We start from the raw sequence: 12589 nt of genomic DNA, 5'->3' as shown, positions 1-12589 counted from the left end.
GATAGATAGATAGATATATGATAGATAGATTATAGATAGATATGAGATAGATAGATTATAGATAGATAGATAGATAGATTATAGATAGATAGATATGAGATAGATAGTTAGACAGATAGATGATAGAGCATATAAATGCGGTAATCAATATCAATCAATTATCCAACATAATTATGTGAATTAAATTCCAATATAATATACATTTATAAATACATAAGTGAAATCCATGATTATAATAATTGCATAAATCACCTAATCATCATCCATGATACAAAAGTAAAAAAAAAGTGTCATAATATCAATAAATTCATAAAACCTGCATAATTCGTAATCAAGTGAAATCATTTAAGGACTGCAGTTTGTCAATTTGTGCGCAGGTGATCATTAAAAACATAATTATTAATTAAAAAACCTTTTGAACACCGTGACCTGGATGGGATCCGAGTCCACACGAGGTTCTCAGCGTGGTATGCTGTATATTGCGCATGCGCGCTATGTGTATTTCCTTCTAATGGAGCGCATCTCTGGAGCGCTCACATGACCTATAGTGTATTGCACGTGCGCGCTTCCTTTCTCTGCTCACGTGACTCCTCGCGCTCCGATCATGTGTCCAAACCTGCCACATGACTAGATACCTGATTAGTTACTTTCTAGACCACATAGAGGAATCGTACGAGCGGAATCACGTGACCACCTTCATAATGATATGTAATAGAATATATAGTTTGCTATCTTTTATTTCTCTCTCTCACTGGCAGGGTCCACATAGATAAATATAGTATAATAATTTATTGTACACAATGCTTCTATTATGGGGAGCAGATTAAGTACCAAATGCACCAAGATGGAGTCATTAACACCTGGTCACATAAAATAATGGGCAGCAATGGTCGTTCCACACCCGTCTCCGGGCCCCGAACCCAACCGTGCCAGCCACACTCCAAAATTACATTCGTATACATATGTAATGTAGTAATGGAAATACTGGGATGAGTCCAGATTGTCAAAAATGGACTACATCCGGAAAACCATACCACTTAAAGGATAGAAAAAAATCCTCACAGTGTGTACTGAATCCCAATGTCAATATGTCTTATATTATGTCCATCTTATATCTACAACCCAAACAAAGAACCAAAATATAACATAATCGTGCTTCGATTTCCTAGTCGGACTCTATCAGGGGAAAGAAAGAAACAAATAAGAAGGACTGATATGTAAAGAATAAAGTCACTCCATAATGTAGTAAAACAGTGTAATAAATTTCATTATACCCTCATGTGTGCCAAGGATCCCCACCGGGCTATTTCTTTTTGTGTTCAATGTCTTTTTCTTTCTGCAAGAGATCACAAAAAAATATTTTGGAGAATTGCACCCCACATATATTCACAAGAAGTAACGGAGGAGCCCATCGGTCCCTGCATAGTTCGTGCACAGATCCATACATTTAGTCCCTCTGGTTTGAGTGTGTTAAAAGTTTCATTATCCATTTAATTTCTCGCTTTTTTAAGGCTAGGACTCTACGAGAGATGGGAATATGATCGATAATCATACACCTAATGTCTGTTTCACTGTGACCCAATTCTGTAAAGTGTTTTGAAACCGGCAAATCCATGCGTTACTTACGTATGGTGTATCTATGTTGATGAAAACGAGTCTTGAGATCTAATGTAGTTTCTCCCACATACAGTAATAAGCATGGACACCATAAAACATATATGACACGTGTAGTATCACAAGTTAAATAGAAATTAATTTTATACTCCTTTTTGGTTAACGGGTGTACTAAGCTGCTTCCCTTGCACACATATTTACAATGAATGCAGTTTAGACAGGGAAAACACCCCATCTTTGGGGCTCCGAGGAAACTCTGTCCGATTTTCTTTTGCGACATCTGCATGAACTAGTTTATCCTTTAAATTCGCGGACGTCGATAGGACATTAAAGGTAAAGATTTAAACTCATCAACTTTATCAAGACCACATTTTAGAATAGGCCAATGTTTATTAACAATATTTCCCCTCACCCATGACGGCACCCTATGCGACTCAGGACCTCCCATCTGGACAGGAAACCTGAGAAGATAAAATGGACACACCCCCACCAAGCACCAGTTCAGGTTTCCTGTCCTCCGGATGGGAGATCCTGAGAAGCAGGGCAGCGGAGATCCGCTGATGATGACATACCTCATACCATCATAGTCAGCACCTGCCGCTGGGGGAGGGTCTGTGGCTGGTTACCTTGGGAGACCTTTTTCCCTGGGGAGCGGTAGTTCTGTGGCCGTGCCGGAAGCCGCTCCCCGCAAGTCTGCCTCCTTCCTGCGCTACTTTCCGGTCCTGCGGGGAGCCGCTGTGGCCGTGTTCAGGCAGCTCCCCTCTCTTGTCCCGGCGTGAGGGCCGCCGCCAGTGCCAAAGATGGCGGCGGGCGCGTGCATTAAGCGCTTGTGCGCAGTGTGCAGCCGCGCACAGGCCCATTCTAAAGACATCAGGGGGCGGGACCTTCTCCCGGACATGCGGAACCGGAAGTAGAGGCCGAGGCGCGTCTTTTAAAGTATAAAAGCGGCCGCAGGAGCAGGCAGCCAGCGTGGAAGGCACACAGTGTTTGTGCTGAAGAGGTTCCAGCTTGGGCAGTATGACGGAACCTCGGATGGAGGCTGAACCCCTGGAACCCTTGAGGCCCGGTACCGGTCCTAAGGAGTGGGGAAGGAAAAGTTTCTTTGTTATGGGTGAGAACGTTCTTTTCCTTACTAATGGTATATTATTTTGATTGTTGTAGACCTCAAAGCCGCCTAAAAAATCTTCTAGCAAGACCAAACATAGGAAGTGCAGGATGTAAAACCCCTATCTGCTTCATATCTTAAACCACTGTGTTCAGCATGCATAGATAAGCTTGTGGCGGAAGAGTCCCAGAGTTTGACCAGGTCCATGAAATGTTTAATTAGGTCAGAAGTGAAGGCTTCGCTTAAAGCATTCAGTAAAGGCCGTACCAAGTCCCCGGATAGATCTACAGAATATGAAAGCATGGAATTTGACTCTTCTGATAATGAAGATAAAGAATCAGGACAGTTGTTTTCCAGCGACTCTGATTCCTCTGATGATGAATATTCAGGAAGATCCTTTTTTCCCCCTGAGGATACACAGCCATTACTGAAAGCTGTAAGATCCACTATGCAGCTAGAAGATATTAAACAGACTAGATCTGCTGCGGACCAAGCCTTCCAAGCTCTAGGCCCTAAGAAACATAGGGTTTTTACTATGCACGAAAACTTACAGGCTCTTATCAAAAAAGTTTTTTATTCCTACCTCAGTAAAGAGAAAGTATCCGTATGATGAAGAAGTATCTTCAATATGGGATAAGGCTCCTACAGTGGACGCCCCGGTCGCCAAAATAGCCAAAAAAGCAGCACTTCCCTTTGATGATCTAGGTTGTCTTCCGATCCTCTAGATAAAAGTCGATTTTATTTAAAACGTGCCTGGGAGACATCAGCCACTTGTCTCTCCGTCTCTGGTTGGACCAGCTAGAGATTCATCTTAAAGAAAAGAAACCTAGGGAAGAAATCCTAGCTCCTTACCTACATTCTCTAAGGCGGCGGATTTTTTAACTGATGCATCTACTGATGTTATCCGTTTCACTGCCAAATCCTCGGCCATGACTAATGCCGCTAAAGAGCCATTTGGCTTAAATCATGGAAAGGGGATCAAGGTTCTAAGGCCAGACTCTGCGCCCTTCCATGTGAAGGGAACAGACTTTTTGGATCTTGTCTGGATGAAATACTGGAGAAAGCTTCGGACAAGAAGAAGGGTTTCCTACACCTCAGAGGAATCCCTTTTTTCGTAAACCCCAGCAGGTTTTAGAAGACAGAGGGGCAAACCATATGACAAAAAAGAGAGAGACAGGTTTCAGAAAAGATCAGGTGGATTCCTCTTTAAGACCCAGGATAATACACCGAAAGGAAAGCAACAATGACGCCAGACTCCAGGTTGGGGGAAGGTTAGCTTACTTTTTCCCGGCTTGGACAGGGATTACCCAGAACAAGTGGGTCCTGGGGGGATAAGGAAGAGATTCCGGTTGGAGTTCCTCTCTTATCCTCAAGACTCTTTCACCTGCACTCCCCTTCCGAGAGACTTCCAAAAGTCCAAGGTGCTAGAATCGGAAGTCCGTTTATATTCGACAAAGAGTAGTCTGCCAGGTACCCAAGAGGGAGGAAGGCAAGGGGTTTTACTCCCCTCTATTTTTGGTCAAAAAACCCAACGGATCCTTTCGCATGATACTGAACTTAAAAAAGCTAAACAAGTTCTTAAAATACAAAAGGTTTCGTATGGAGACAATAAAAACGACCCTAGATTTTATTCAGGTGCTGGATGGCGAGCATAGATCTAGAGGATGCTTATTATCATATCCCAATTCATGCTTCCTCCCAAAAAAAATTGAGAACAGCAGTCTACATGCATGGTCAGCTTCTGCATCTACAATACAGGGCACTCCCCTTCGGTGTCTCACAGGCCCCGAGAATTTTCACAAAGGTAGTGGCAGAGATGGTGGCCTTTCTCCGACTGTCCAGGGTAGTGTTGATACCTTATCTGGACGACTTTTTGTTCATTGCCCACACAAAGGACCAATTACACAAAGATCTAGTTCTGGTATGCTCCCTGTTAAAGGATCTCGGGTGGAAGATAAATCATGGAAAATCTTGTCTAACCCTGTCTCAGAATTGCACCTTTTTAGGAATGCAGCTAGATCCAGGTCCCAGAAGACAATCCTCCCACAAAGAAAGTCTCGTCCACCATAGAGCATGTTTGGGCCCTGTTTCGTTCCTTCCAGTGTTCTTTCAGACAAGCAATGATGGTACTGGGTCATTTGACGGCTACGATTCCGGCTGTACCCTTCGCGCAGATTCACACAAGACCACTGCAGGTGGCTATGTTGCAGGCTTGGAATGGACTTCCACAAACTCTGGAGGAAAGGTTCATCTTTCCTCCAGAGCAAGATCATCCCTTCTGTGGTGGACATCCCAAAGAAACCTCTCTGTGGGAATGCCTTGGTCCTTTGCATATCCCATGATAATAACTACGGACGCCAGTCCCTGGGGCTGGGGTGTACACTCCGAAAAAAGATATGGCAAGGAAGGTGGGATTTAAAAACAAGAAAATGCACTTCAAACTACAAGGAGCTCAAAGCCGTAGTGATGGCCCTAAAGATTGCAATTCCGGAAGACTGGTCTTCTACTCAGACAACTCAGCGACAGTGGCTTATATAAATCGCCAGGGCGGAACAAGAGTACCATCCCTTCTCTCCCTCTGCCAGGAGATTTTTCAGGTAGCAGAAGAGAGGAACCTTTTTCTATCCGCAATCCATCTAAGGGGGAAAGAAAATATTATAGCCGACTTTCTAAGTCGAGTCAAGCTCAGTCAAGCAGAATGGAGTCTGAACGAGGAAGTATTCTCTCAGATTGTGTCCAAGTTTGGGTCTCCGACAATAGACCTCTTTGCCTCCCGGAAAAACAGGAAGGTGGAAAGATTCTTCTCCCTAAATCGTTCAGAGAATCCTACAGGTTGGCAGCATTGAGCTACTTTTTTCGACTTCCAACTAGCTGTCCACCCTTGGGTTAAGCGTTTTTTATCTGCAGCAGCTAGACTCCATCCTTCCCTTAGACCCCTTTCCCCTCCCTGGGATCTAAATAGGGTTTTGACAGCACTTGCCCAGGAGCCCTTTGAACCTCTGTCTAAAATTCCGATAGACATCCTGTCCATAAAAATGGCTTTCCTCTTAGCCATCAACTCCGCTAGGAGGATCTCAGAAATCCAAGCCTTTTCGGCTTATCCTCCTTACACTACTATTCAGGAGAACCAAGTAGTCATTAGACCCCGACCTCCTGGGCAGAGAGAGCAGATGTTTCTCTAGCTCAAATTTGTAGGGCAGCCACCTGGAGTTCTCCACATACCTTAAGCATTATAGACTGCAGCTTCATTCTGATGCATCGTTCGGAGAGAGGGTTCTTCAGGCTGTAGTCCCTCCCTAGATTCCAAATTATAGTCTATCTCGCATAGGGTGCCGTCATGGGTGAGGGGAAAAAAACATTGCTTACCGGTAATCGTTTTTCTCGATACCCATGACAGCACCCTCCACAATTCCCTCCATAAAAAAATATATATATATATATATATGTCTATATGAGGAAATATGGATATATATAAGTTGAATGTTCTTGTACATATGTACCACTTCTCTCTCCGGGGAAACAATTTATTTCTTCCACTGGTGCTTGGTGGGGGTGTGTCCATTTTATCTTCTCAGGTTTCCTGTCCAGATGGGAGGTCCTGAGTCGCATAGGGTGCCGTCATGGGTATCGAGAAAAACGATTACCGGTAAGCAATGTTGTTTTCTCAACCTATATCTATCTTGAGTATAGGTCGTTACTAGTGGAATTCTGTTAGTCTTTCTTTTTAGAATCGTTTTTCATGTCATAAGCAGGTCCCTCTCTTTCTCACTCATATGTGCATTTAGGATAGCCTTTGGATACCCTCGTTCTTCAAAGGACTCCTTCATCCTGTTTAATGTCTGAGTTGATCTGGATTACTTACTTCCGTACTTACTTCCGTACTTACTTCCGTAGGTTTCACATACATGTTAGTTTCTATCCCCTTATCCCTCAACATGATTGTTGTATCAAGGAATTTAATCGTAAATTTGATGTCATCATCAATGGAATTTAAAAAAAGAAAAAAAACTCCATCAATTCCTTCTCTGTATTGGTCCAAATGAAGAAGATGTCATCTATGTATCTCCACCACCTCAGCACATGGCTGAAGTGGTGGGACACATAGATAGACTCCTCCTCTAGGAAGGCAACGGTCAGGTTGGCATAGGTCGGTGCCACATTCGACCCCTCCGCCGTTCCCCTCATCTGCATAAAGAAATCATCCCCAAAAAAGAAAGTAATTGTTTGTCAAAACAGCATGGAGTAAACTTAATAAAAACTCTTGACATTCCAGTGTGTACTCAGAATCTGCCAGGGAGTGTTTGACCGCTTTGAGACCCAGATCATGTCTGATCGATGTATACAAACTTGCAATATCCAAGGACGCCAATATAGCACCTGTAGGTATTTGTGTATTCTTGACCTCAACTAGAAAATCAGAGGTATCTCTAATATAAGATTTTGCAGAAATAGCGAATCCCTGCAGGAGCTTGTCCAGAAACCTAGATATATTGCTGAACAAGGAGTCTCTAGCCGAGACTATTGGTCTCCCAGGAGGATTTACCAGATCCTTGTGGATCTTTGGTAACAGATATAACATTGGTGTCCTAGGACATGCAATAGTCAAAAAGTCTCTCATCGCTCAGACCTCCCTGTACGCCTTCATTCAGTAGACATTTAATTCGCTTTTCAATCTCCCACTTTGGATCAAATGTACATTTTTTTATATACATGTGTGTCATTAAGTTGTCTCGTTGCCTCATCAATATATTTACTCGTATCCATGACGACGACCGCACCACCCTTGTCAGCATGTTTGATGGTGAGGTCGTGGTCATGCACAAGTCCAGACAGTGCCATCCCTTCAGCTCTAGTTATATTAGGGTGCTGTAGATTACCAGTATCACTCATTTTTAAGGCTAAGCACAACTTCCATGAATAAATCAATCGCGGAAAAAGACATAGTGGGAGAAAAATCACTTTTGAAAAATAGATCAGAGTCCTTATATGATTTCACTTTTTTATGAATTTATTGATATTGTGGGGTTTCTCTCTGGTAGATAGGGTAAGCGGACGCAGTACAAAGGCAAAATACAAGTTCTCAACTCAAACTTCAGTGTTTATTCTCACTTGCGGCAGTTGCAAAAGAACCCCCCTGTAGAGTCCTGGTAGCCTCATAGCGTTCCACCGTCTCAAGGGCATTACCAGGAGACACCTGGCCGATCCAGTGCTGGAGAGGGTATGGCAAAGCCCTCCAGAATACACCAGCCAACAGACGGTTCAGCATAGCAGTGGAACTTAGCACATCAGACTGCAGACATTTTTGCAACAGGTGTAATAGATCATAATACTGAGGTCTCGCGGGTTCAGCTCCCACTGATGCACCCGCTGGGCCCGGACCAACACATTCACCCCCAGTCTTGCCAGAATCTCACCTTTTATTGTCGGGTAATCATCCGCTTGATCATGGAGACTTAAAAGACTACCCCACCGCTCTGGCACATGTTCCAGTCCGGTACAAAACCTCAGATCCCAACACAGAGACCTCCTGAGCTCCACTGTCAGACAGAGGTAATCCTCTCCACCTGGCAGTGCTGGTTGGTTTTTATGCCTGGCAAAACCCGGCCTGGAACATGGGGAGTAGTTACCCACCCAGCACTTTGACTACTCCCAGTAAGAGCCGTCCCGGATCAGCTATTACAGCCATACTAGTTATGAAGGTGTCAAACAGCAACTGCTGCTGACACACAAAAAACGGCTCTTACTCCACCGAGGCCAGGAACCTCGGTGACACGTACCTATCATCCACGATGATTCCTTGTACCGTCTTACAATTGTGGTAAGGTGAACAGAAAAGTGTATGGTAAAGTCCTGGAAGGGGTGTATATCCCATCCAGCTTCCTCAACTGGGTCAGGTAAATAAAATCCAGAAGGTTAAAATGGTCTCAGCAATGTGTAGGTTGCTGAGACAGTTTTGTTAAGTTTATGGGTTGGATTTTATTGGACTGGGAGAAAGTAGGATTGGTAGAGGGACCTCCCCAGTCCACCCCATTCCGGGACAGGTTTTTCCCCTAGCCTGAGGGATCCCCAGATGAAGCCAGCTGGGATCATCAAGGGGAAATAAAGCACAGTCCAGGCTGTCAGTCTGAGGAGAGTAATGCCTGGAGAAAGTCTGGGAAGCTGGCTGCCCTGCTGACTAGAGAAGCCGAGTTCTCTGTGTGACCTGTGTTCAATAGGCGAGTTAGGAACTTCACTGTATTAGCCAGAGCCCAGATGGGCAGGGGTTTATTTCAGTTTGGTTTATGTTTTGTGGTGCTGGACCTTCACCTTACCCAGTGAATCATAACTGGGGTTGCCTGTATTGCCGGAGTGTGATAAATAAAGCAACATTTGGACTTTAACCCTGTGGTCTGCAAGAGAATCTGTCATCGCCGCCCAGCCTGAGAGTGTAACCCCTTACAATTGGTGGAGGATGCGTGCAAGCGTCCCTGCTAAAAAAAGGCAACAGTCTGTTGCTAAGGGAAACGGCGTGACAGTTAATGATTTAATGTCCTGGGTGAAAGCTGCTGCAGCTTTGCAAAGTTCATCTTACCACACAATATTATGACACTTTTCTTTAGCTTTTGTATCACGGATGATGATTAGGTGATTTACACAATTATTATAATAATGGATTTCACTTATGTATTTATAAATATATATTATATTTGAATTTAATTCACATAATTATGTTGGATAATTGATTGATATTGATCACCGTAGTTCTATGCTCTATGCACCTATTGTTTGTATCACTGCTTGAGAAAGGTTCCAGTGTGTGGACCGAAACGTTGGGTTGGTGAATAAATCTACACTGATTTTACTAACGGAAGTGCCGTGGTTAATTTTGATTTATAGATATTAGATAGGTAGATAGATATGAGATTGATAGATAGACAGATAGATATGAGATAGCAACATTAGGAGTAATATTTAACTATCTCCTCTGATGTATTTTGCAGAAGATTCCCCATTTCCCACCGCAGTCGGCAGAACACATGACCCAGGCACAAAAGTACCGAAGTCTGTCAGCTGATCCCCGCACCCGCCTGCAGAGAAGATACTGAAAGCTTTGGAGGGGGGCGAGCGTTTAGTATCATCCATTGTATTATAGTAGGACTGTTAACCCTTCATGTCCCTGAACGTATGTACATATGTATAACTGTTTGCCGCTGTACTATATTTATCGTTTTTTATTGAGATGTAATATATTGTAATGATTTGGGTGACTACAGGCGGCATACTTTTTACTTTTCTACATTTTTATGACAAGTTTGCACTAGCAGTACGCTCTAGTTTCATGTTTGTAGTAACCACACTGCTTAACGGCCAAGTTCACATATGGAGGATCATTTCCGCCATGGACTTGGCTGAGAATCCACGTCGAAATCTGCTTATATTGCAGGCGGACTACGTTGCGGATTTGGCCGCGGATTCACCGCTGATTTTGTTCTATTGCATTGCAAAGAGGGAAATCTGTGGTGGAAATCTGCAGCATTTCTGTATAAGATCCAGCTTGCCTTGAATTTTGTGCAGATTTTTTCCGCCATACAAAGATGAGGGGTTTTGAAAACCAGATCAACTTTTACTGTACTGTAAATTGCTACAGACTCGCGGCGCAGAATCTGCAGCATGTGAACCTGGCCTTAGTCGATCAAATAATATGAATAGTAGCCACAGCAACCTGACGGGTGACATATTTCACTTTAAAAAATGTGGTTAGTTACCATTTCATGTGGTTTAAAGAGATACTCAGCCTAAATTTATTTTTAGCAAGAATTGGATTGGGTAATGACAGGTCTCTTAAAGGGCATCTGTCAGCAGTTTTGTACCTATGAAACTGGCTGACCTGTTACATGTGCACCTGGCAGCTGAAGGCATCTGTGTTGGTCCAATGTCCGTATTTGGCTGCATTGCTGAGAAAAATAATGTTTTAATATATGCAAATGAGCCTCTAGGAACAATGGGGGCGTTACCATTACACCTAGAGGCTCTGCTCTCTCTGCAACTGGTGCACCCACTACACTTTGACAGGGCCAGGCAGTGTAAACGTGATCACACCTGGTACTGTCAATCAAACTACAGATGGGGCAGCAGTGGTAGAGAGAGCAGAGCCTCTAGGTGTAATGGTAACACCCCCGTTGCTCCTAGAGGCTCATTTGCATATATTAAAACATCATTTTTCTCAGCAATGCGGCCGCGGGACCAACACAGATGTCTTCAGCTGCCAAGTGCACATATAACAGGTCAGCCAGTGTCATAGGTACAAAACTGCTGACAGATGCCCTTTAACCCTACTTTACCCTCATTTGGCTAATACTTTAGTAATCTGAGACAGAATGGTTGCTAGGGACCTAATGCTTAGCAACCCCATCTGTAGTTGTTAGGCTGTGTATCTTTAGCAACAGGTCTGTCACAAACAATTCAATTGTACTACTGAAAGATGTAATGGCAGCAGTCACATTATGCCAGGCCCTCGTAAGTCTAAATATTAATTAATTTTCTAAAATAAAGCTAGGTGGAAAGCTTGATTAGAAAATGGATTGGTTGTTTCCAACTGATTCATTTAATATCATTTTTTTATATATATATTTTCAGTCCCAAGTACCTTGTTAGCCTTCACTTAGATAAGTGAAGCCGCCACAAGGGGGAGCCCAGGAGACTACTGCATACTATTCTTATTGAATTCTGTGTATGGATCATATTCAGTAAGCTCCCTCTAGTGGTGACTGCAGGTAGACAGAATATCATTTATCTGTATGTCTGTCTGGGATTTGGATCTCTGTATCAGTTAAACTAAGCTATAATTGCTATAAAGATATATTATGAAATCAGCATATCATTTCAGACCTAATTAAATAAAACAAAAGGAAATTCACTTTGTTTGGCCGACAGTTATCTCTCCCAGTGCTTTGCAGCGGTTTTCACAAGCACAATACACCAATAAACCCTGAATCTATCCTATTACGTAAGACATATAGATTAAGAAAACTGATGGGATTTGCTTGATTAAAAGGGTTTTCCGAGATTCTGATACTGATGACCTATCCTCAGGATAAGTCATCAATATCAGTGAGCACTGCAACCTCCTCACAGCTCACCAAGCACAGCGCCGTACATTGTATAGCGGCCGTGTTTGCCGCTCAGCCCCATTCACTTGAATGGGATTGAGCTGTGCCTAGGCCATTTGACCGATGATCGTGATGTCACTGGCCTAGGAAGAGGCTGCGGAGCTCACGGAGCACTGTGGCCCCTTCGTTTTGATGACTGGCGGGGTCCTGGGATTCCGACACCCACTGATCTGATATTGATCACCTATCCTGAGGAGAGGCAGTCAATACGTAAAGTCTGGAAAATCTCTTTAAGTTGGGTAAACTATATATTTTTTCCTGCAGATTTTTAAGGATTTTAATACATTTTCTAAAACCACATTTTAGTCGCATGGATTGTTTTCAGGCTTTTTTTCAAATTACACCGGAGCATAACTGGAAATCTGGTGATGTGATACTGTCGTTCCACCACAAGGGGGCAGTATAACACTTTTGTTTCAAATACCTACAACTTGTGTTAAGGCCTCTGTTTTATAATATGTACCGGTATTTGATTTCTTACATGTATGTTATAAATATGTGAGCAGTTGTAGAATGTGATACTGTCCTATATACTCTAGAGATTTGTAACCACCATAATGCACTTTATTAGATTATATTTTTATATCTGAAAATACCTCATTTTTGTTTTTTTGTTTTATTTTTTGTGAATGCTAATTTGTTTTCCGTTTGATAGAAAATATATAATTATTTTAATATCCAAAAAATAAAATAAGGAAAATCTTGTTTTATCTCTGTGTAC

At 42.9% G+C, this 12589-nt stretch overlaps 1 protein-coding gene across 2 annotated transcripts in view; it reads left to right on the top strand.

Annotated features, from left to right (window-relative positions):
- CEP126 (centrosomal protein 126) overlaps window positions 1-10643 on the top strand; it is a 69130-nt gene extending 58487 nt beyond the window's left edge. For both annotated transcript variants that reach the window (XM_040426297.1, XM_040426298.1), the window contains one exon: window positions 9700-10643. In XM_040426297.1, the coding sequence (XP_040282231.1) occupies window positions 9700-9804 (105 nt within the window). In that variant the 3' untranslated portion in view covers window positions 9805-10643. The remainder of the gene's footprint in view (window positions 1-9699) is intronic.
- Window positions 10644-12589: the final 1946 nt, after the last annotated feature.

The sequence above is a fragment of the Bufo bufo genome, chromosome 3 (assembly GCF_905171765.1).
Source record: "Bufo bufo chromosome 3, aBufBuf1.1, whole genome shotgun sequence".
In the NCBI taxonomy this organism is placed as follows: domain Eukaryota; kingdom Metazoa; phylum Chordata; class Amphibia; order Anura; family Bufonidae; genus Bufo; species Bufo bufo.
Note: the sequence above shows the minus strand (reverse complement) of the source record. Positions and strands in the feature narration are given on the sequence as shown.